This window comes from Camarhynchus parvulus, chromosome 6, assembly GCF_901933205.1.
Source record: "Camarhynchus parvulus chromosome 6, STF_HiC, whole genome shotgun sequence".
In the NCBI taxonomy this organism is placed as follows: domain Eukaryota; kingdom Metazoa; phylum Chordata; class Aves; order Passeriformes; family Thraupidae; genus Camarhynchus; species Camarhynchus parvulus.
Window position 1 is genome coordinate 13,018,540 of NC_044576.1, and position 24,375 is coordinate 13,042,914.

General features: G+C 35.1%; 1 protein-coding gene across 12 annotated transcripts in view; it reads left to right on the forward strand.

Moving 5' to 3' along the window:
* The window catches only part of KCNMA1 (potassium calcium-activated channel subfamily M alpha 1), a 402,729-nt gene that overhangs the window by 276,558 nt on the left and 101,796 nt on the right, over positions 1 to 24,375 (forward strand). For 7 of the 12 annotated variants that reach the window (XM_030950724.1, XM_030950723.1, XM_030950725.1 and 4 more), the window contains 4 exons: positions 6,365 to 6,474; positions 8,598 to 8,666; positions 12,261 to 12,272; positions 20,705 to 20,791. In XM_030950724.1, coding sequence (XP_030806584.1) covers positions 6,365 to 6,474; positions 8,598 to 8,666; positions 12,261 to 12,272; positions 20,705 to 20,791 — 278 coding nt within the window. The remainder of the gene's footprint in view (positions 1 to 6,364; positions 6,475 to 8,597; positions 8,667 to 12,260; positions 12,273 to 20,704; positions 20,792 to 24,375) is intronic. The other 5 variants (XM_030950721.1, XM_030950722.1, XM_030950729.1 and 2 more) reach the window with 1 other exon arrangement.

Genomic DNA, 24,375 nt, shown 5'->3' on the forward strand with positions numbered 1-24,375 from the left:
CTTCCTGATGCGTTTCAGGGACACTGATTCCGAACATAAGGGAGGGCAGTTTCCAGTCTGATGAGTGTTCTTAGTGGGGTGGGAAACACTGGAGTGAAAGGAAGGCCATGGTCCACTTCAACTCCATTGTGCGAGTAAGCTAAAAATAAAAATACCCTTATGTCCTCAGATGAGAAAGCCAGGACTGTTCTCTTAGAGGTGCACATGTTGGTGGAGGACAGTGAGTCTTTATTTGCTTCTTATAAAGTTCTGACTTCATTATTATGAAGGTATCCTTAGAAGACAGTAGGCTGCTATGAAAAAATATTTCATACTCTTACATTTAATTAAAAAAGACCAGTTTTCAATATGGAAACAGGTCTGGGCTCTGCACTTTACTGCCTGCAGTTACAATCTCTTTGTCTTTATTCACGTTCTAAAAAAACCCAACTGAAAGAAAGAAACAAACAAAAACGTTGTTTTACTTCAGCAAACCTGGAATCTCTCTGTGATCTTCAACATATTTCCAATTGGATATTAATCCTTTCTATCTGTGTCCCAGAAGAAAACTGTATCTCTTATGAACATCGTTCTCCTTGCCAGTCTGATCTCTCTCACTGCTGCCTGCTGTGGTAACCCAAGACTCTCAGGGGAGTCAAACATTTGTGACAGTCACACTAATGTATGCCAGTTATGAGGCAGCCTCTTGTATGAACTCAGGCTCTGCAGCAGAGTTCATGGGAAAAGTTTGCTCACCTTCTGTCTTTCCAAAATCAGAAGGGGTCAGTTTTCTCCTTAGGAGATCCAAATATATGGGTATCCTCAGAAGCCTCATTCTTCATTAATTTTAATATATTATCTATTTTATATATTATATATATAAAATATGTGTCTCTATTATGTAATATATATTTTAATAGTCTTTATTTTAATACTGATTTTTAAAATCAGTGAGAAAGTGGAGAGATGCACAAAATGATAAAGTGTACAAATGTCTGACTGTGGGGGAACTGTACTAGAAATACACACATTTATGGCCTGAATATTTAAAAACATTTAAAGAAGTCAAAACCTGGATATGTAGAGGTATCGTGTTTCCATAACTTATATCTAACCACTTCTGCCATTATTTTAGCCAGGTATGTTTTCTTATTTTATAATACATTTTTATAGTAGTTCCAGTACAGTTACAGATTAGATCTCATTAGATGAACAGTTTTAAGCTGAAGGCTCAGCTTTGCAAGGTGTTACTCAAATTACATTTTAGTATTTCTCTGTACACAGAATAAGCATAAAAATAGCAATAAATTTGATTTGGGGGAAGCTGTTGTTGTCAATTTTGCTCTTGTGTCTGATTATATACAGTTATAAACAGAGTAGTGTGCAGACATTCCTTAAATTGTGTGACTTCAAATGTCACCTTCACACGGCACTGAGAGGAAAAAAATGCCATAAGAGAGTGCATTAAGATTGCAATACTCTGTTAATACTGGTTAAAAATATATTTGCCATATAATTAAGAGTGAATTTTCTAGGCAAGTAAAATGCCTATCTTCACTTCCAAAGATCTCTGACTAATTCAAAATCTGAAGCCAAATAAATGTACAAGAATTGAGACACATTTCTTTATGTGACACTAACCCTATTGGTGATAACAAAAGGTTTGTTTATTTAGCTGAAAGGATGATCTTTCTCATGTCTATCTCACTCTAAAAACTTGAAAAAGAAAACTTAATAAATAGTGGCTGTGAATCATCAGTGCATTGTAAAAGAGCAGCTACATTGATTAGAAATGCTGAAGAGGACTCTATTGGAGAGAAATATGTCCATTCCCTAAAATAGCTTTCACCCCTTTTCATTAAGAACATTCAATTTAAGTACTGTCAGACCTTCATAAATTCCTTAGGTAAACATTATTAGTGGAGTCTCTCACCAGTCAGGAGATTGCCAGGAAAATGTATGGAAACTTCTGTATTTTTTAATGAAAGCTTGAAATGTGGGTTTGTTCCACCTCCATGGCGTGATTAGAAAGTGATTTAATGTGCCATAAATGTTTGGTCAGTCAAACACAAATGGACATGATTGATGGTGACATTGCACACATTTAACTCATTATGGGTTACTTTACAGCAAAATTATTTGTGTAAACAGTCTGCTCAGTGTTAGAAGTAAAACAAACTAAGAAACCTCAAAATATTATATTTGTTCCTAATATTTTCCTTTTGGTTTTAGCAATGTAATATCATATGGAATTCTTTATATTCTTTTTGGCACCGAACTGAACAAAAAGGAAATCAGCTCAAAAAGATTAATATTCTGTAAACACTTAAAGACAGATAGATTGCACCAAATTATATGCTAAGGGGGAAAAGCCCCACAAAACATTACACCTGTAAACTGTGTTTTAATAATCCAGTCTTCTTATAACATAGACTGTTACTGTTGTCTTAAAAAAGGAATTTGGGCTCTTTATTGACTTGCACAGTCTGAGAAAAAGATGGAAATACTGTACTGCAAGCTCTGTATTGTTTGAATTAGCAAGTGCATACCAGAAGTCTGTCTATATGAAAAACATTGCAAAAACCAGATACATGGAGTAATAAGCAGAAGTGATTAAATTTTGTACAGACCAATCCTACAGGCCAATCTACAACCTACAAGCCAAGTTAGTATTGTTGTGTAAATTAATAAAATGTGGAATGTGGTAGTCGAGTGTAACACAAGTCCACAGCCAAATTAGTTTTGTCTTTGCTCTATGGGTAAGGCAGCCCATACACCTCATTCCAAATATCAAAATTATCTAGAGCTGTCTCTATTATCCTCTAAGCTATTGTGAGGGCAGGAGTGTTTTGTGGGCTCTTTCAGCAGCTTTTGCTCACACCTACACATATGCAATGCCCACTTTACATTCCTTTTTAGTCCAGACTGAGAGACATAATAAAGCCACACAGATCACAGATTCATATCAGTTGGATGCTTACCTACACTGATGGAACACGTCAACTTGTTTGTTCTTTATTTTTGACCACCTAGGCAGCCTTGGAATATTTCAAAGTGTAGAACTGGAGAATGAACAGTGAATGCCTTGACATGTGGGAGGGCTTTAAAAAGGGGAGTGAGAAGGAAATGCAATGTTTCAATTTATTGTGAGGTTCTTCAGGAAGCTGCATAATAAACTGATTGCATGATCCTACTCACAGGACCTAGATCAAATATTAAATGTAGCCTGTTACCAAATACATTTATCTTCAGAGATCATGTAAAGATCTTCCTAACTGTAGTGTTTTTAAATCATTGATTCTAGGAATTAAAACCTATTGTGGTTTAAAACTGTTTGCTGTGTATACATAGTATCAGTCCTTGTGATATGACTGTATTTGTCTTGGGCTAAAGCCTACCATGGGACTGCATTTTCAGTCAATCATTTGAACACATCAACACCAATCTATCCTTTGCCTCACGATTGGATAGAAATCTTGCCCTGTTTTGTATATTTGAAACTATTAGAAGTAGAGCCTGTATGCCTTTCAGTTCAAATCCAACAAGACCAGAATCTAAAAAAGAATTAGATGTCATTATAATTCAAGGATACTCCCTCTGCCTTGACCCACTAAAAAATTCTACATTAGTATTGATGGGAAAAGTGCATAAATCTCATTTGAAATTAGAATTAATCTCAATTAGCATATTTGATGTTTTATAAAATACAGTCTTTTTATACAAATTTTAAAAATCAGCTGTGCATACAGAAAGCTATGGAAATAGTTGTCTGAGATTGTAAAGTGTTCATAGCACAAAGGATATGTTAGCTTTGATTTCAACAGACAATGGAATTGAGTAAAGAAGTAGTTGATGATTTATATAAGATAGAGGAGAGCAGAGGAATATTGTGACTTAAAAAAAGATTCACATAAAAATTACATTTCTTCTCTTGTATTGCACAATGTCATTTTCCAGCTGTTCTTCATATAGGCTATTGAAGCAGTGGCTAATTTGTTTTATGACTATCTGGAGACCAAATTGCAGTGTGACTTAGTTAGGGAGAGGTAATAATGTTTGCAGTACTAGAGAGGATTCAGGAAGATTATGTTTGGTAGTATGGCCCATTCTGGATAGGTTCCATCAGTTACCTAAACTTCAAAATATCATCGCAATGGCTTAAAGTAGTGAAGAGCATAATGACTCCTAAAGTATTTTTCCTCACGAAAGATAGGTGCGGACCTAGGCAGGTGACCATCTGTCTCTTTGAAATCACTGGGAAAATGTTGTGGTTCAGGTGGAGATAAAACAGAAAGATCATCTTTAGTCAACTGTTGCAATCATCTTATAATAATATTTTATAGCATCCCAAATATTAGCAACTCTTTAAATTCTATAATCAAGATTTTGTGGTATTCTAACAGATCATATCTTAAACATTCCAATCACTTAACAAAGTTTAGTGTAACACTAACTGGTATCTATGGAAGTTGATCATTACTTTGGGAATGTTTGGTTTTTTTCAGTCCTTTCTTGGTCCTTGACTAAGGGTGAGTATTTAACTATACGCTGATCTGGAGTTCCTTCCTCTAAATCAAAACCATCTGCCTAAAGAAAAGAAAGCAAGGAAAGAAAGTCAAAAGGGAGATATGTAATGTATTTGTATATTTTTTCCAACCCCAGGTGGTGTCAATGCAAGAAAAAGCCACAAAATAGACCAAAAGTTACAAACATGCCCTTGCTATCATTAGTCTTAGTTTTTTACCAAGCCTGGACTTTATCTCTCTTCTGTATATAGAGTTGCTGATCAGCAACATTTGCAAGCTTCCTATAAATACAAGGGTCATAAAAAATGTGATATGGCTTCTCTGTGTGTGGTGGGGAATAACACAATGCAAATCCTTTTTACCATCCCACATGGCCTCTGAATGGTGAAACAATTTCTGTGGAAGAAATTTCTCCTGATTGTTTGCAGCCCACTTGTCAGGCTGTATATGATTTGGAACATCTCCATATTGCAATTTATTCTTTCAGTCGTTTACATCTCCAGAACTAAAGTAACTGATTACTTGGCAGCCTGTCAACTGGAGGAGGGAATAAAACAGCAACAAAAAAACAAAACAAAAAAACCACAAAAAAAAAACCAACAAAAAAACCCAACCAACCAAAAAAGGCGAAATGCAAAAAAAACCCCAAAAAACCAAAACAACTAAACCCCACAAAAAAAAAAAAAAGGAAAAAAATCATTGCAACTTACATTTCACCAGGTTACCTAACAAGTTTCCATCCTCCTGTTCTTTAGAGCCCTTTTTTGAAAGAGTGCCTTTTGGCTAGTTCAACATGAGAGAAAGATTGATGAATCCCAAATTAATATTCAGCTTGTGGAATAAAACCACAAACTTATCTAAAATACTGTATTAAGTCCTGTCAGAATATCCTTGGAATGCTGAAATTTGAAAAACTGAATTTTTTTGGTCTGAGACAATCATAGAATCACAGAATATCTTGAGTTTGAAGGGACTGACCAGGATCATTGAGTCTGACTCCTGACATTCTTCAGGACACCCCAAGAGTCACACCAGGAACTTCAGAGCTTTGTCCAAACACTGCTCGAGCTGTGTCAGGCTGGTGCTGTGACCACTGCTCTGGGGAGCTGTTCCAGAGCCCAACTACCCTCTGGTGAAGAACCATCTCCTGATACCCCATACCTCCCCTGAGGTAGATGCTGTTCAGCCTGGAGAAGAGAGGGTTGTGTGGAGACCTTGCAGAAACCTTCCAGTATCTGGAGGGGGCTGCAGAGAAGCTGGAGGGGGATTCTTTGTTATGAACTGTAGTGATAGGACAAGGAGTAGGCAAAAACTTAGGAGGAGGAATTTAGGCTAGCTATTTGGAAGAAATTCTTTACTGTGAGAGTAGTTAAACACTGGAATAGGTTGCCCAGGGAGGTTGTGGATGCCTCAGTTTGGGCAGTGTTCAAGGCCAGGTTGGATAAGGCCTTAAGCAATCTGGTCTAGTGAGAGCTGTCCTCCCCATGGCAGCAAGGCGATCTTTAAGGTCCTTTCCAACCCTTAACATTTTGTGATTCTACTATTTTTAAAAAGAGAAAATTAGGAAACTTTTTCCTCATGCTCTCTACAACTTTATTTCACCCCATGCTCAGTGTGCTTGGCAAGAATTCAGTGTATTATTTTTGCATATGATACTTGATTTACTGACTACAGAGACTCTGTTTTGCGGGTATTTTCCAACATTCTAGAAAATCGCTTACAAATAAGTGATGTTAATTGCCATAGCAGTGTACTGACTTATGTGCTAAAATCTGATTCATGTTTAAGCAGTTGTTTGTAAATTTAAAAGAAAGCTGTGGTTTTTACTCAGAACTCTGCATCTGTTTCTTTGGTTTTAGATTGAGGAGGATACGTGGCAGAAATACTACCTGGAAGGAGTTGCAAATGAAATGTATACAGAATATCTGTCTAGTGCCTTTGTGGGTTTGTCCTTCCCTGCAGTTTGTGAGTAAGTAGAAATACATTTAATATACAGAAATATTTACCTTTTGTAAGAGAAATCTAATTTTTTTGAATTAGACTTTTTCATTCTGCTAAAGTCTTAATGTTGCTGCATCAGATGGTGTCTAATAAAATAAGCATTAAAGCAATCACTGCATGGAAGTATCTGAAACATTGTAATGCCTGGTTTCAGGAGAGACTTGTAATTAAGTGATTGTAAATTAAAGCATAAATGGTTTTTGTCTTGAACAAACTCATGAACAATCTTTTTAAATTGAATAATTTACTCACAAGTACTATCCTGTTATTTTTTTAAATGATTCTCATCCTTTGAATAGTGGTGGTCAACATGACCATCTTGGCTTGTGTTCCATTCCAAGGAAACTATTCATTAATTTAAGCATATGTCATGGAGTCATATAAGCAGTGTGCACCCAGAGCTCTGTAGAAGTGGTTGCAAACCGCTTGCAACAAGTAAAATATGTCAGAGAAGATGTGTCTGTTCAGTTATGAGAAAGAAGCACATCGTACATAACCACAGTGCAAGTCATGTGACAGCTTCATTTCTGGACACTGAAAAATGCTTAGCCTAGAATGAGTCTGTGAATGAGAGATTTGTAGGCAAAAGGTTTGTACAATAAGTACTCTGTCTACATAATCAGGTTAGTTTAGCACACATATTTCCTCTTTGCTCCATTCTTAGAGGAGGAAATAGGTAGAGAAGTAAAAACAAGCTCTTATGTAAAGGAGCATGAGTATGCTTCTACTCTTCTAACTTCCCCACCTTTCCCAGTTTTAACAGGAGCAAAAACATGGCATAAGAATGAGGGAGAGACAACATTAGACAAATATTATCCATTTAGAAATTGTCTAGGATGTAGCTATGACAGAGCTCAGTCTTCAATTTGCTGGTAAAGTTAAGAGGTTCTCAATCCATCCTTCTACTGTGTCAGCCAAACTCTGTTGAGTTTACTGAGGGGAAAAGTTTTTTACTATAGGCACAGAAGTTTGTGATTTACTGAAACTGGAAATCTCACAACATAATGCAGAAAAGTGTATTATATTCAGAATGAATGGTAGTTTGTGCTGTTAACACTAGCTGCAGTAACGAAAATTAAATCTCCACACCAAACCATTTTCAAATGTGTCAAGTTTCTATATGAGTTTGTAGGAAGATATGACTGAAACTGTATTTGGCACAAAGCTGACATTCATTTATCTGTGCTGTAGAATGGAGATAAAATAATCAATAACAAAAGGGTACTTAGTGAGATTTAGAAAGATGTCTAAATTTTGGAGGTCTCCTCAAACACTTTAATTAATGAGTTTAGTGCATAGGTATTCTCATTAATGTAAGAATTGACTGCTCAGTTTCCTGAAGAGCCAAAGGGCAAGGACAGCAAAATGTCCATTGCACTGGCTTGTGAAGAGGAAATTGAATTAGTGGATAGTCTTAGTGTATTCAGCCACCTGTGAAATATACAGACTTTGAGAACAGGTTTTGTAGTGTAACTTTTAAAATTCATGCAGTCAATGACATTTTAAAAGTCTGAAATTAAATGAAACGTTCTGCTTCCTCAGGTTATTTGTCAAAAATGCAAGTCTAGGAATGTGATTCTTTTGTAAATAGGCTGCCATACAGTCTGGATAACAGAGAGTGTACAGAGACAGTGAGGATGGGACACTCAATATTGCTGAAGAATTTCCAGCTTCTGATGTCAACACTAGGGTGAAGAATTCGATGGAAACAGAAGTTAATATCAGTCTGCAAGTTCTGTTTATAACTCCACGTGTGTGTACTGTGTGAACGTATTCCAGCATTATATTTTGAATACATGAATGTAGTTCCTGACATTCTATGCCCTTGGATATTGCTGGACCAGGTGTGGATGATGTTGATTGAAGATAAACTAACCAATCTGTCTCCGACTAGTGCAGAGCCTTCAAATATTTAGTAACATAAGGCTAACCTTCACCCTGGTTCTAGGCCTACCACTCTCTGCCCCAAAATGTTCCTAATGAGCCCAGCATACCTCTGCATTGACACTCAACCAGTGGGAGCAGCCACCTGTCCGTATGTGGTGTTGTTTGTGAAAAGGCACTGACTCCTGGCCTCTTCTCTTCCTGCAGACTGGTGTTTGCGAAGCTGAAGCTTTTGATGATAGCCATAGAGTACAAGTCGGAGAAGCGCGAGAGCAGGTACGGCCTACGGCAGCAATTTGGGGAGTTCTCGAATGCACTGTCAGGAATTTTGCCTGCTTTTTTTTCCAGAATGAACATAACTATTATTTGAAACATTTCAGAATGTAATTAGCATGCAATTGCTTTGCAGCATTTCACATAGGACTGAAAGGGACTTATTTCTGCCCTCTTCCTCCCTAAAAGTAACCCAAGTCAGAATGTTTAATAAAAAGTGCAGTAGTACATATGTCTCATCTCAGGAGTGATTTTACTTACGGAAAAGCTTACAATTTTTGTGTTTATAGCATATCACTTTTAATCAGAGATCCAACATACACTGCTGAAAACAGAAAAGTGGAAAACAAATGTGATATCAAAATTCATTATAGTTATGTGTATTTTCAAAATACAAATTTCATTTAAATTAGTTTGAGAGAACCAATTTAGATACGATACAGGATAAACAAATATAGGGTAAACATAATATTTAAATAAAATGTAAATATCTGCTCTGACAAAACTTATATTAATATAACGTAGTAAAACTGGAAAAGATTAATTTAGCCTTTAAATTACCAATTGGCTGTCTATTTTCATTAGCCAAAAATAAAAAAAAAATCATTATTCTTAGTACAGATTCACAGATGGGAAGTGTTTCTTGCATTTTTGTTTTTGTGCAAAGGTTCATGGAATCATGACTGAACATTGGAGTCAATCTTCCATCACCTGTCCATTAATGTTTTAAACAATATTCATTTTTATGTAACAAAAACATTATAAATGTTCTCTGAAACATGTGGAGGGTCATATAAAAAAATATGGCAATATTAACTCTGAGAGGAATTTGATTTTTCTCTTTTGCAATTACATTTTCTACTGCTGTAGTAGGCCTGAAGTGATACATAGTAGTTCATCTTCTTTTTGGCCACTAATTACCTTTTTGTGGCCAAAGGGCACTTTTGGGGACAATTGCTTCTTTTCACAGGAGAACCGATTCTATCAATTGAACTCATTCTACATTTTCTGGGGTTTTGAAAGTTTAATGCTTAGTATTAACTTTCATAATTTTTCTTAATTTAAAAAATCTATAGAACCTGTGTTAGAAATTTGATATGGAAAAAGCAGTGTTGCAACTATTTATGAGCATTTCCATGCCCTGTAGTTGATTTTGCTGGATTCTTCCATATATTATAAAATGAAATGTGAAGTGATGTATGTACTATTGGATATAATTTTTGATCACACTATACTGATTAAGAAATCCTTTTTTTTACTATCAGATTTTTTATTGGTATTTAGCTTCTTTGGACTCTTAAATTACTTTTCCATTGAAAGACCTCATTCTGCATTGGCTAATGTAAAACAAACAATCTATTCTTCTGTCTATGAACAATTTAATCTTTTGCTAGAAAAAGGAAATACAATAATGACAGCAGTGGAACAATTTACCAAATTTTGTGTCTTCAGTATTAAGAAATATTTGGTTTCTGTTTTTCTCCTAACAAATATTGGCCAACTTTATATTGCCATTACTTCAGTTGTCATTTACTTACATAAGTGCTAATATTGCAGTCTTTTACAGTAATAACAGATTGTTCTTGGCTTCCATATCATTCTTTGCATTAACTTCAGTGGAAGTTGGATTGAGTTCTTAATCAAAAGGTGATGCAGAGGATCCCACAAAAAGTAAAACAGTGTGATACAATCATATATTTCTTACTTAAAGCCACACAAGTAACAGTTTGCAATAATTAATATAGTAGGGAAAAAAAGAGGCTAAAATTGCTGGAAGCAATACTAACAAAGAAATATTAACAGCTGAATTTGCTGAATATGTATGTAACAAGAGGAGGATATATAGGGTAGAGAGTCACATTTTCCTATAACCCTGATCCACAGCAATATCTGCTGATTTTATTAACCAGTGACAATTTTATAGTCACTGTTTGATCAGTCACAGAGCTACCTGCAGCATATTACTTTTCTACTTGTTCCTGGGCTCTTCAAGTCAAATATGTTTACTAGATATTTGTGGTTTTCTGATCCTTTAGTCAAATCAGAAGGGTAATGCAACAAAACTTCAGTTTCTCACCTCCTAAGTATACTTGCATTTCCATGCATCTTATTAAATGAAAAGATGCAGAATGAGTTAGAATTACACAGTTTAGAAGCACAAGCTCTTTTTGAACAATGAATTTTTCATTTGTCAATTATGTTTGTTGATGCTGACATTGGAAATATTTTATTCTGCTCATATCCAAATTTCTTCCTGGTAATTCTTCATAAAGGTGGAGTGGGAGCTGACTGTGGATATATTTTTAAGCTTTTAGTCTTTATGAGAGTGACAAAAAGTAGATACATGCTGATTTAGTTTATAATTATACTTTGCATTCGTGTTTTGTACAATTATTACGGAAGAAGTTTTATATAATTTAAAATTTAGAGAAACAATGTTAAATATAGCTAAAAATTTAGAACATTATGTAGATGGTACCCTTTCATTAAGATCTAATACTCTAATTCTCTTTACTGTAGGGAATTTGAAATCAATAGTAATTAAAAATTATCAGAACTCTATCCAAGCTAATATTGCTGTACATGTTAGTGGCAGTTGAGCTTCCTGCCTGCAGATGTTTTTTTCTTTATTTTTCCTGACTACTAATAAAGCTACACAAAACAGAAAGCACACCTTGATAACAAGTTTTTTCAGTTTAGGTCGGTAATTAATAACAATTATGATTTTACAGAATTGCTTAAAAGCTGATATTCAAGCCTCAATATAATTTAGTTATAAATATGATAAATACATATTAGTTTTCGTATCATGGATAGAGTATCTAGAGTACATTTATCGTTTTACGCAATGCGTCTCATCAAGGTATCTTAAACATTCATTAAAAGCCCCATTATTAGATTTCTTTTAACCTTTCCATTTATATATTTAATAACGTTTAAATTATTTCTCAGCTATCAAAGAAGTCTCTGACTTTACAAAACTCAATTTAGAGTTTCGGACTTGCTACTAAAGTCTGCACTCTAGTAACTCCAGCTCATGATGAGTTAACCATTCCTTCATCTCTAATTGCTTTCTGCTAATCTTCTAACCCATGATTAAGAACAGGAAGCACTTAAATTATTTTTTGTCTCCCTGATGCAAGCCAAATACTATCACTTAAAAAATGTTCTTAGCTTATTTGGAGAGGTTTTGCCTTTTTTTGTAGAAAAATGCAAAGGAAACATGGAGAACATGAACCTGAAAATATCCCAATGTTAAATATATAGCAAAAAATAACAGTTCAAAATTCAGACATTCAAACTCCTCATCTGAAATCCCTTTTAGAGAGATTTCTGCCTTCCTTTCCCCCCTGTATTTTTATTCTACATAACTAAGCAAGAAGGAAAGCCTAACCAGGATTCTTCCCTCCTGCTCCCCATTTATACTCCACTTGCAAAATTTTCTCTTTGTCTTTCCATATATTTGTTCTCATTCTCAGCAGAAAAACCTTTAAGCCTTGAAGACTTTTAAATAAAGGGTTTTTTTGCTTTTGCTTTGGTGTCAGTTGATTTCCTATCAAAGTGTTTGATTTGCAATTTTTTTCTTGTCGTTTGCAGAAGCCGAAAGCGGTATGCCCTCTTCGTTACCTTTCCTTCCAACCTCAATCCTACCTTCACTCCTTCTAACTTCAGGACTAATTCCTTGCCAAGAACACAGGAAGATAACACCTTTGTCTATCTTTCTCTGTATATACACACACATATATACCTATACATATTCATCTATCTATGTGTGTGTGTATATATATATCTGTGTATATATTTATATATGAGCCCCCAATCTCAAAGAGGAGAGAGAGAACAGCATTTTGTCTCTCCAGTGTTTCTTGTGACTCACGCACTAACTTCTTTGCAGGAAGTACAAAATAAAACAGGATTCATTTTTTAGGCTTTTTTTCCCCTTTGTGGAGTCATTGGTGTGTCAGATTGTTGCATTTGAAAAGCAGATTTCACTGTTAATATCTCCTGTCCTCATTTTGACTGTATCATGACGATGTATATTTCGTCTTTGCCAGCCCTTGTGCTGCCATGTTGTTCATATTCACACCTTCATTGATGTCCTTCTTTCCCCAGAGTCTTCCTTCAAAACACGTCTTAAAATACAGTAGTTCATGTTCTCTTGCGGTCTCATTTTCCATTAACAGCAACCAAATACCTGATTCTTTGCATTTCTGGTCCTGTTTTGAGTCCAGTTACTCATAATGCAGTACTCATTAAATTTTTTGTACTGTTCCAGTGAAAGTGCCATGGATAGTTTATTATATGTCACATTCATTTTTATGACATTTATTAACTCATTTATTAAGATGTTACTGAATGTATTTTTTCCTCATCTTTGTAGTTTTTTTTGAGATGGCATGTTTTGCATTTTCTTTGGTATACCATGCTGTGAGTCCCTCTCTAGTCTACGTTCTATCATGCTGCTATTGGTTTGGATTAAGTAAATAAGGCATGCTCTTCCATATCCTTCCTTGTCTCTGCTCGTCTCTCTTCCCCCAACAGCTTTTTTTTTTTCCCCCTAATTGCTTATAGCAGTCTGTCTGACTGTCAGTGATGGTCTTTGGAGACCTGCTGTCATTGTCCAGACATTACAATTTCCGTCTTCATTGTACTCTTCAAACTCTATTTTCTGTGTCTGTTCTGTTGTGTATGTTGTATGTGTTATATGTATTTAAGTTTTAGTCTTATCTTCCTATAGTTTCTGAGTAGATGTGTGATAAGAGAGGTGGCTTCCTGTCAGTTTGGCATTATTGATATGATCCAACTGCAGAGAAGTTACTGCAACACTTAGCATCTCCAAGGATCTGCAGCTGTTGCACCTCTACTTTGCTTCTTGCTTTTAAGTATATCATATCTTGTGGTGAAGGCATGTTAATGCTGGCATGATGAGCAATATGAAGAGGTGTTGTACCAGGTGAAGTTGCTTGCTCCCAGAATAAAGTTTACTGTTCTGCCTCATTGTACTGATAATGAATCACTTCTGGAACCAGAAGGAATAATTTAATTGTTTTCAAGTTTATTGAGTTCACCATCGCTATTGAACTAGTTTGAAGTATGCCCAAATAAAATACCTCATGCACATCCTGTAGACCATGACTTAGGTGCTGTTGTAAAAAACTGAAGTCCTGGGAGCAACCTTTTATATGCTTGTAGTAATTAAGCTTTAAAATACTGTAGCATGTAATGTGCACTGTGTCTTTTGCCTTGTATTCTTTTCAGTGTTTTACTAGATTTTGCTGTATAGAGCATTATGAATTCATGTCAGTGATAGAGTCCAGAAGAAAGAAGCAATACTTATGAGTTACAATTAGTGTGAAAACTGGTATATGCACAACTCCCACTATGGGATTTGTGCATTTACACTCACACTCCACTTCAAAACATACCCTGAAAAAAAATATTTCCAACTACTTCTATAGTTGGATGAATGACGTGGTGTGTTTTAAAAGGCCATTATGCTAATAGTGGTACTTTTAATCTGGGCATAGCATGAAACAATCAAGAATAATAGCTATTTTTGTTTAAAAGTATAGTAGCTATAGTAAATGATACCGCACGATTTTGCTTTAGATAATATATTTATAGTACTTTAAAAGTATTATATCTTCCTGATTACTAGATGATATTGCTACTGTTTGAGTTGCATGGGGAATGGTACAGTACATCTACCACAAGATTTAAAGCAGAATTGCTACAGCTTTTGCCATTGGTTTAGTCAAAATTTTGGTGTTCGTGTTTCATTTATTTCAACAATTGGTCTTTCTTTAGAGTAGGGTGATGGCAGTCTCACAGGTGAAAACAAACAAACAAACAAAAAAAACAAGTAGGGTTACTAAATCAGACAGGTTTCCTTGATGCAGGGATGAACGGTTCAGTTGGTCTCTGATAATGGGTTTCATCACACCTGACTATGTCAATCAAAATGTTAAATGTCCAATCTCCTGTTAGTTATCCAGACTTAGTCCATAATTGCAAGGGAAGAGAGAGACAGTTCTTGAATGCATTAGAATTAGATCCTAAAGTAGATGAGATGAATCCCACCTTTAGTGCTTTCTAAAATGTAAAGTTGAAAGTAAGACCAAACAGGAATAGTACATAACAGAGGCATGGATAAGGAAAATCCTTAAAAGGCCTCTCCTGTTCCATGTCTCTATTGGTTGACCTTATCTGTGCTTTCAGTTTTTAGTCCTCATGTAGTGCTGCTAAAATGTCATTACCCTTGCATATTTGCTGTGCTGTACTTGCTGGGCATCTCCACGTGCCTTTGTCAGCTCATTTTAAAGACTTCCACCACGTTGTTCCGTATTATTAAGATCCCTCTTTTGTTCTTCTCAGAGAAGGCTGACAGTTATGCAGATGACAGATCTGAGTGTCAGCTACTGTACTACTATGTCTAGATTAAGAGTTCAAAGTTCCATCCATTCACAACTTCAGCAGTAGTGGAAGCCTCCTCAGTTTCAAGCTGTGCAAAGCAAATTGTGGAGCCATGCCACATAGCAAGGGGCCTACCAGTAAATACATAATGCATAATGCTGGTTCAGATGCTGACACAGACTGGTTGTTTTTTCCATGTAGTTCACCTGACAGATGGCTGAATATTCTAGAAAGCTACAGGAAACGTTTTTCATCTCCCACTGAAGTCTTTTGTATGCTGATAAATTATTAGCAGTAATGTTTTAAATATTTTTGTAATATGAAAAGCTATCAGCTTTCCATAACTTTGTAATGTTTTAGACCAAGAAACATAACTAGAATGAAATATGTGTGATATTTGAAAGCAGGAGACAAAAATCACCTAGCAGCAGAAATGAGTAAAAAATAAATAGCTGAAGGAATTAGTCCCATCCCAAATGTCAGTTCACAAATTGTCTTACAGTTCAAATCTCCAATTTTTAGGCTCTCCATCAAGTATCTTTATGGTCAAAAAACCATAGAAGATACACAATTAGTAAAGGAAACCTTAGCTTACTTTTAGTGCTTTAAAGGAAGATATAATATGGTATGCTTTAGCTAGGTCAGAGTATTGGTCTCTTGTGCAGTCAGTCATCCATGCACTACCAAAAAAGGTATTGAGCAGCACTCGTGTTCTGGAGTAGTTTCAGATAGATAAGAATGGATGAACAGATATTTTCATGTATCTGTATTTTATTGAAGGTAGCATGTGTACTTAAAATATTAGAAAGATACAATCCAGTAAGTAAGTTGGGCACAATTAACACACAGTGAGAAACTTGAACAGATATCTCTTCTCCCCTCTCATGTGAAAAAGTCATCATGTCCAATCTGAAATTTTCATTGAATGTAAAGAAAACCATAAACATTTGTCTAGAATTTCTGTGATCTTGTTTGATTTTTTGGGTTCTTTTTGAAACTGTGTATCTCAAATGTGCACTGATTTCAATTTGTTTTTCACCTGCTAATATTTCTGTCAGTCTGGGAACACATTTTCAGCTGTGTAGATAATATTAATGATTCTTTCCTGTGCTTTAAGTGTTCAGTGTCAGATTGGATGGGGCTTTGAACAATCTGTTCTAGTGATAATTATCCCTGATCGTGGCATGAGAGTTTTAATTGGGTGATTTTTAAAGATCTCTTTGAACATAAACCATTCTGTGATTCAATCTGTGACTCCTAAGAGTCCAACTGAATTCAAGGGTGATATCCACATTTTCAGTGTGGGACTTTTTCATTGCTCTTAGGTGCATGATCCTGCATCTAGTCACCAAGTGAATCTTTAACAAGCGGGGTGACTTTTGCAGATAAGTGTAAAACACAGGTTTCCACAGTGCATATTCTATTCCACAAGTGGCTTCCTAATTGTAATACTATCAAAAAGTAATGGAACTGACTTGTCCTAAGTTTATGGTGATGAAGTACATTAAATTCCCATTGAACACATTAAATCATATTTAATTTACATGGCTTTAATTGCCATGTGTCCTAAACATTCATGTGTGAAGGAGCAAGCAATCATGTGAGCCCTGTCATGAAAGGTTTTGTCCTGAGGGATGTATTTCTGGAATTGCAGTCGTTAAAGAAATTATGACTACATGTTTTTAAGCTTCCTATTACTTGACTACCTTGTGGGATAACCTAAACTAGAAATGTTATGAAATTACGAAGTTTGATCAAGATCTTATAAGTTTCTAAAGTCCTTGGCCTTTCTTGCTTGGTTTCATGAGCTGATTTAGGAGATAAAAAAATCAAATTGTGCTTTATGTTAAAAACATGTATTTGGAAAAATCAGTGTCATTTTCAGTAATATTTTTTCTGATGTGTGGCACAAAATGCATATGGATTAGCTATATATATTGCTATTAAACCTCTTGAGTTTGTCCTTTTTCACCTTTTCCTTTGTAGCCTTGGATATATATAAAAATGAGACATTAGCTGAAGCTGTCTCTCCTAAAACTCCTATTTAGTTTACCATGTACTTGTATTCTCAACTATGGGGATATATATGCATATTTTCATATTGATAATACACATGCATCTCAAAATAACTGATGGATGCATTTTTCTTGGAATACTCAGAAGACTGTTTTGTTTTTCTGTGTGCTGTTTGTTCCCTATATTCTGTTTTAATTCAAAACATTTCCCTTGCTGTATATATTAGGGTGAGTGCTCATCAAAGCATAACTTCAGCTAACGACACTACAGGTGTCATAAGAAATAATTGAGTTGCAGCTTTAATAAGCAGTACGTTTAATGTATCCATACAGCTCAGTAGAAATTGCTCATGATTTTCCTCTGGTGTGTATATAAGCCCAAAGCTTTATGAGCTTTTTCTGTAACTCTTAGCCAGTAGCAGTGATGGGGCAAATTAATTTTCATTTCCAACAGAAGCATTAACTGTGATCACATCTACATTTTGTGGTTATAAATACATTGTATTTGTGAAAAGAGGTATATGTGAATGAAGTATAAGATCTGACAAAAATAAAGTCTGTACACTGACCCATGTGAATTGATTTAATGTGTCTCAGAAAACCTTGAGATACGAAATCATGCTCACAATACATTGCATCCTAAATGAAGCCAGTTACTTCCAATTTAAGACTATGTTCCATGTGTCTCAAAAGAACTACTTCATTTGTCTATTACTTCATCAAATTTTAAGTGTCATTATGAGAAGTGAACATTTATAGATGTAGTGGTTACCTCAGTTTGTGGAGTTTGGGTTGCTGAAGTTTAGATAGGAATTTTTTTTCCTCTTTGATATGGTTTATCCATATCCAAGAATTGTATTGGGAGAAAAAAACTAGCCTGAGTCCATGAAAAGAAATCTGTTCATCTTTTTTCACTGAAAAGCTGTAACACCTATGTGACTTAAGAATCAAGTAAGGAAATAAAAAGTATTTTTCAGATAGAGCAGTACCCATTTGTACCTAAGAAAAACAGCCAACCCAAATTACATTACAAGACCTTACATATTTAAAAGGAACAGTATAATAATACATGAGATTAGCCTCTATAGTAGATTTTTTTAGTTTAGCAGCTAAATTCTGAGTTTAATGGCAGGTTACTACATACTAGCAGGCAGGGAGGAGGAAAGGTAGAGGCTTAGATGGCCAGTACAGCACTCTGCAAGTGCTAGGAAGTACTTTGTGTTTTCAGGTGACAAAAGCTTGTGCAGGAAAGCTAAATTTGCCAGCCTGTTTTTGACCTGAGTAACTGGTTTCATATGAAGAATTTTTTATGTAGTTGTTTATTTTTTTCTTGTATCTGTTTTATTCCATCTTAAACCTGTGAAAATGTATTTTAAAACTGCATTAGGTAGAAGTTTTCATTGCAACTGCAGCCATTGGGCCCAATTCACTAACAAAGAAATGCTAGATATGACAATAGATGATGCTAGTTGATGATGGATGATACTAGTTTAGCTGTGTAACTTTATTTCATCCCATTTATCTGTGTGTGTAGTACAGTTGTTCCTTATACATCACTTTTCATTTTTTGCAAATATTAGTAAAGTGTGCTGTGGAAATGAACCTGCTTTCTGTGGTGATACCTTCCAATTCCTGTAGTTCTCCTCTCCTTTTTATTTGTTGCAGAGCTTGAAACTGTGAATGAAGGAAAGGGAAGGATATCTGGGTAGATGCTTTTTTTGAGATTTAATTTCTGTTCCAGCCTCTGACACAGGCTGTCTGTGTGAGCAGGAGATAATAATTTAAACCAAACTTCCTACAGCTGACCTCTGATTAAGTATATTCATTATTTTGGGAATCAGAGGCTTGGCTTTTGGAAATGCTGAGCATTCTCACAGCAAAAGTTCCTAGAAAGTCTGTATGAGCTATGCAATGCTAAACACTTAAAAAGATTTGGCCTGTAGGCATCCCAAATTAATATGTACTAAATCTCATAGTTACTTAATCTCTCCTCTGTAAAATGGGGTAATACAATATCTTCATTCTTCCTGTCAAAGAGATTGTTTATGAATCTTTTGCATGCTGTAGTAATGAACATTGCAGAAAAACACACAAGAAAAATATGATGCTGATTTTCAAGAGAGATAAATTACAGGAAGCCATGCGTGAAGTAATGGCAGTAAAACACCATTGAATGAAGTTTCAGATTGCGAGAAGGAAGGAGTTTGTGGGTATTAAATTAAGAACTGTATCATAAGGTCTACATAAAAGGGGCTGAAATATGACTTCATGACCAACGTTTTACTTCTGAACTCATGAGCACTTTATTTTGTGGCCTCCATATTCTTGTCATAAGATGTTGCAGGCATGTGGAATTACACAAAAAATGTGCACATTATTAATCTTTCAGATATATTATGTTGTCATACTAATTTATTCCTAATGTGTAGAGAATATTTAACATATTGAATAAGAGATGTACTGAGATCCATTTTCCCTCCTATCAATAGCACGAAAGACTTTGGACCTTCAAATTTTAGTAATGTATGTCTGTTCAGCATTGCACTTTATTTATTTTTGTGTATATGTACTTCCCTAAAATCAATTTTTGCTAGATGGACAAGTGTTTCAATTCCTGGTAGTCTTTATTTACTCTAAATTACATATGCATACCATTACTACATTTTGAGTTAGAAAAGCTGAACTTTAATAAAAGATGAAAAAGAGAAAACTTTTGAAAAGCTATATTAAGTTTTAGAGAGTCAAAAGCTAAGATACATTACACATGAATAAAAATTACTGGAGAATATATTTATATCTATTTGTATATTCATATTTAGCTTGGTGCTTTGCAAAACACTTTTCCTAAAGTCTTGATTTAAATTATTATGAAAATAAAGATATTTCATAGACATGGAGTACCTCACTTGTTGATACTAGTTCCTTTGTCAAAGTTAGCTGAGGCTCTTCTCTCATGGTGGTTGGGTTATTTTTGTTCTTTCATAGCTGCATAGCAGTGTTTTAAAAATTTTCTATTCATTTTATGTTTTCTCAGCTGTCGTGACTGGTTGTCTTGTACCATTCCCCTTGAGTGTATGTGTGTATTTATTATTTTAAACAATAACATTATATGTCCAGATAGGGGTCCCATTAACTTTCTATTTCACTAGAAATTTGCAAAAATTTGCATCCAAGGGTTTAGTTTCATAAGTGATATTTTTTGTTGTTATTGAGCAGTGGCTGAGGGTTTTTTCCTTTTCACCATATTGTGAATTTGTCACCACTTGGCATGACAGAGCAAGCAAACAGCAATGCTCAGCTTCACACTTCACATTTCTGAGAGGACTTTGTGTAGTGTATAATTAAAGCAAAAAGATAAGAAAACAGATGTAAGCACTTAGATTATGTGATTATAGGCAGAGGCATTTGACTGTCTCAAACTAAAGTTTTTGTAAAACGCATGTGAAACTCTTGATTGGAAATATCAAGGAAGAATGGCTTAAAATTTCCTTGCAGCCTTTCCTAACTAGTGGGTCCCCTATAACAGAATCAAATAAAGCTAATTTGGAAGATTCAGCTAAAATTAATATAAACTTATTGTTTTGTTGGTTTTGTTCTTGTTTCACTGAGCAGTATATTAATCAATCCTGGAAACCACGTCAAGATTCAAGAAGGTACCTTAGGATTCTTCATTGCAAGTGATGCCAAAGAAGTAAAAAGGTAATTAAAATGTTTTTGTCTTTGAATAGAAACAAACACATTAAATTTTAGTTTTTCTCTTTACATGTAAATCCTTCACCTAATTTTCATTATCATCTGTTTAAAAATTCGGAGGGGGATTGAGTTGTTACTCCTGAACCAGTGCATGTAGTTTTCCTAACTATTGTCCTAAGTACCAAGGAACTGAAATTTGCAGCAGATATGAAAAGAAATAAAGAGACTGGGTTCTTGAGTCCTCCTAGAAAATGTGAAATATTTTCATTTGTTTTCTCTATACTTATTGTGTCTGAGAGGAATTACTATGAGAGAGGAGGACAAGGATGACAGTTCTGTTAGTTTCTGATTTAGAGGAGTTCTTATCTACGCAGACTTTAGCAAATTCTTGATGTGAATTAGCTGCTGTGTTCATTCTGCAATTGCATTAGCAAAATAATACTTATGTTCTTGTCATTTTTCTTTAATGGAACTACAAACTCCACAGCCTCATAATCATAAATTAAACTACAAAAGTGCATTATATCCATTGCAGACAACTTCACAGGCTCAATATACCTGGGTGTGCTAGATTTGGGATGAATGAAAAGGAATTTTATGATATTGTGTTGAGGACCAAATGTGTGTAGTCTTGTTCATTAGGATTATAGTATGCTTGGAAGGAACAAAAGAACAATGTGATAAAATAATTTTTCAAAGACAAATACTCAGTGTCCCTATGATTAAAAAAAAAAGAAAAAAAAGAACATTTGCAGCTGAGTGCTTCCTCATAATTTGTATCTTTGTTATGAGTCACGCCATCAGATTTCAGATTTTTACTGTTGTTCTCCATGAGTTTGGCATTTTAACTAAATCCTATACTTAAAATGATAAAGTATTCCAGTGATACCCTTTATTAAGTTCCAAACTTTTAGGATTAAATATAGTGAAATAATACCTAACCATGCATACTTGCCATGCATACTTAAAGAAACTCAAAACACCAAAACATTGAAATTGGAGAACTTGACTTCTATTTTTCTTGAAAGAACTGTGATAGATTTTGGCTAGGTGAAACATATAGAACAGGGCAGCAGTGCTCCTGTCCTGTCACATCTCCAGCACCATCTCTGGAGCGTCTGCATCCTGCACTGCCTCAGGGACTCTGCCTTGCAGCATTCTGTTCTTTTCCTCTCTGCTGCTTTTCTCCACTTGAACATCCAGAACTGTCTGCACATCGCTTTACTGAGCTGCTAGTTTTCTTTCATTTATAAGGCATTTTACACTCTGCAATGAACCTTTTCTCAGACTAAGTAAAATGACATAATTTAACTGCTAAGATTAGGGAGAAGTTAACTGTTATAAAGGTGTTTAGACAAATTTTTCACATCATTCATCTGCTATGTTTTATTTGATAGTGAACATGAAACAGGATTTCCAATTCTGTCTGACTTTTGGCAGAAGGCTGTGTTTAGAAATATTCTGCCTCCCTTGCCACGTTTCTTAGCTATTCTGTGCAAAGCAAATGGGTTATCAGATGTGTTTCTTCTAACAAAGCCAATTATGAAAATTGTTAATTTCACCCTTTGAGCTATGAATCAGATTCAGAAATATGTTCTAAAATTGAGGTCTTTTGGAGGGGAAAAATGATTTTTTAATAAAGCATAATTAAATATGTTTTATACCGGAAATGCAAATTAAATTATTCTGGCTTTGTTAATGAAGACATTTCAACCCCCTTAAGCTAAAGTTATTCATATTTATATGTCCCACAATGAGATATAGCCTACAATGTTGAATTACTCTTTCTGTTAGAATCATTTTTGCATTTTTAGAAGAATAGTTTCCCATAAGAAGCAATTATACCTACAAACAGTTATGCCTAGGTAAATAGCTTCACATAAAATGTTGACTGTTTAAATATAATACAAACTACCTGAATTGCATGTTCATTATTCCTTGTTCATTTACATGTTAACACGAGTGACAGAAATCCACATTCTTCAAATCCACTTAATTTACCCCAATTATCTAGAATAATTTTATTACAGCAATAACTTCAGGTATTTATTCTTTCCTTTGGACATAGGATTTGAGGTACCCTTTAGGACAATTGTGCTGCAGAGAACTTCAGAAACATGGTCTCTAGCAATGACCAATATCCAGTTCATGTTATGAAGTTTTTGTGATGGACTATTTGTGGTAGTTGATTCTTGTTTAATAAAGGGGCTTCACAGCTGGACTGGAGAGAAAATTTAAAAATTTGAGGCAGTTTTCTCCTCCTGGCTTACATCTTGACATCGACTCATGGTTTGAAAAACACTTTCTTCGCATTTCCTTGGAAGTAGTTGATTTTCTTTTTGGTGGAATGTGAATATCTTGAAGACCAGAAACTTTCTACAGCAAAGTATACATGCTCAGATAAGATATTTTCCTTTTACATTTTGCATCTTGGAAATACTAAGGCAATTTCACAGCCTGAAAGAGTAATCTTCCTGTAAGTTTCTTAGAGAAATAAAGTGTGCTAGGTTTAGGACTTACATATTCCATTGGTAGCTTCATGTTATATTGATTTTAGAAATGTTAATAGCATTCAGTGAGGTCTCCCTGCAATTTCAATTTGTATTTGAACCAATATGAAGCATTGATATGGTTCATCTCTTCTATGCTAGACCTGCTATCTTTCTTGTGGTGGATCACTTAACTACCAGTATAGTTCCACCTGCAGTGGCCATGCTGTAGTTAATCTAGAAGAAATAGTAGTAATCATCCTGGCTGCAGGGCCAAAGGCTGTGTTTAATCAGAGGCTGTGTATAAATATTGGTTCAGTTTTGTGGTTTTTTTATATTTTGGACTGTAGATAGTTTTGTTTCAGTGGCCTCCTAACTGTTGTAGCAATCTAACATTCTCATATTTTCAGCAAAATATATGGGTGTCATCTGAAAATTTGCTGAGGGTGCACTTGATGCCTCTGTCTGTGTCATTAATGAAGGTATTAAATAACACTGGTCCCAGTACAGATTCTTGAGGGACATCACTTGTTACTAGTGCCTGGTGGGACTCTGAGCCATTGATCACTACCCACTGGATATGGCCATTCAACCAATTCCTAATCCACCCATGGAATCCATCACTCCAGTTTGGAGACAAGGATGTTGCGGGGGACCATGTCAAAGGCTTTACAGAAGTCTGGATAAATGACATCTGTAGTATTTCCTTATCTGCTGATGTAGTCATTCCATCATAGCTGGTTGGTCAGACAGGATTTTGCCTTGGTGAAGTTGTGCTCCCTGTCTTGAATGACCTCCCTGTCCTCCATGTCCCTCAGCACAGCTTCTGGAAGGATTTTTTTACATGATGTTTCCAGGCACAGAGGTGAGGCTGACAAGCCAATAGTTCCCAGGGTCATTGTTTCTACCCCTATTTAAGATCAACGTACAGTATTGATGATACAGTAATGATCAAATGTCCAAGCTGAAAAATTGGCACAGGGTGCTAGACAATCTTTTAAAAAAACACCCTGGTAGCTGATAAAAACAAAAAGTCTTTTTTTCTGATTAAGTTCATTAGATGCTCTTTTTTCTAAGATGAGAAACAAATAAACTAATACA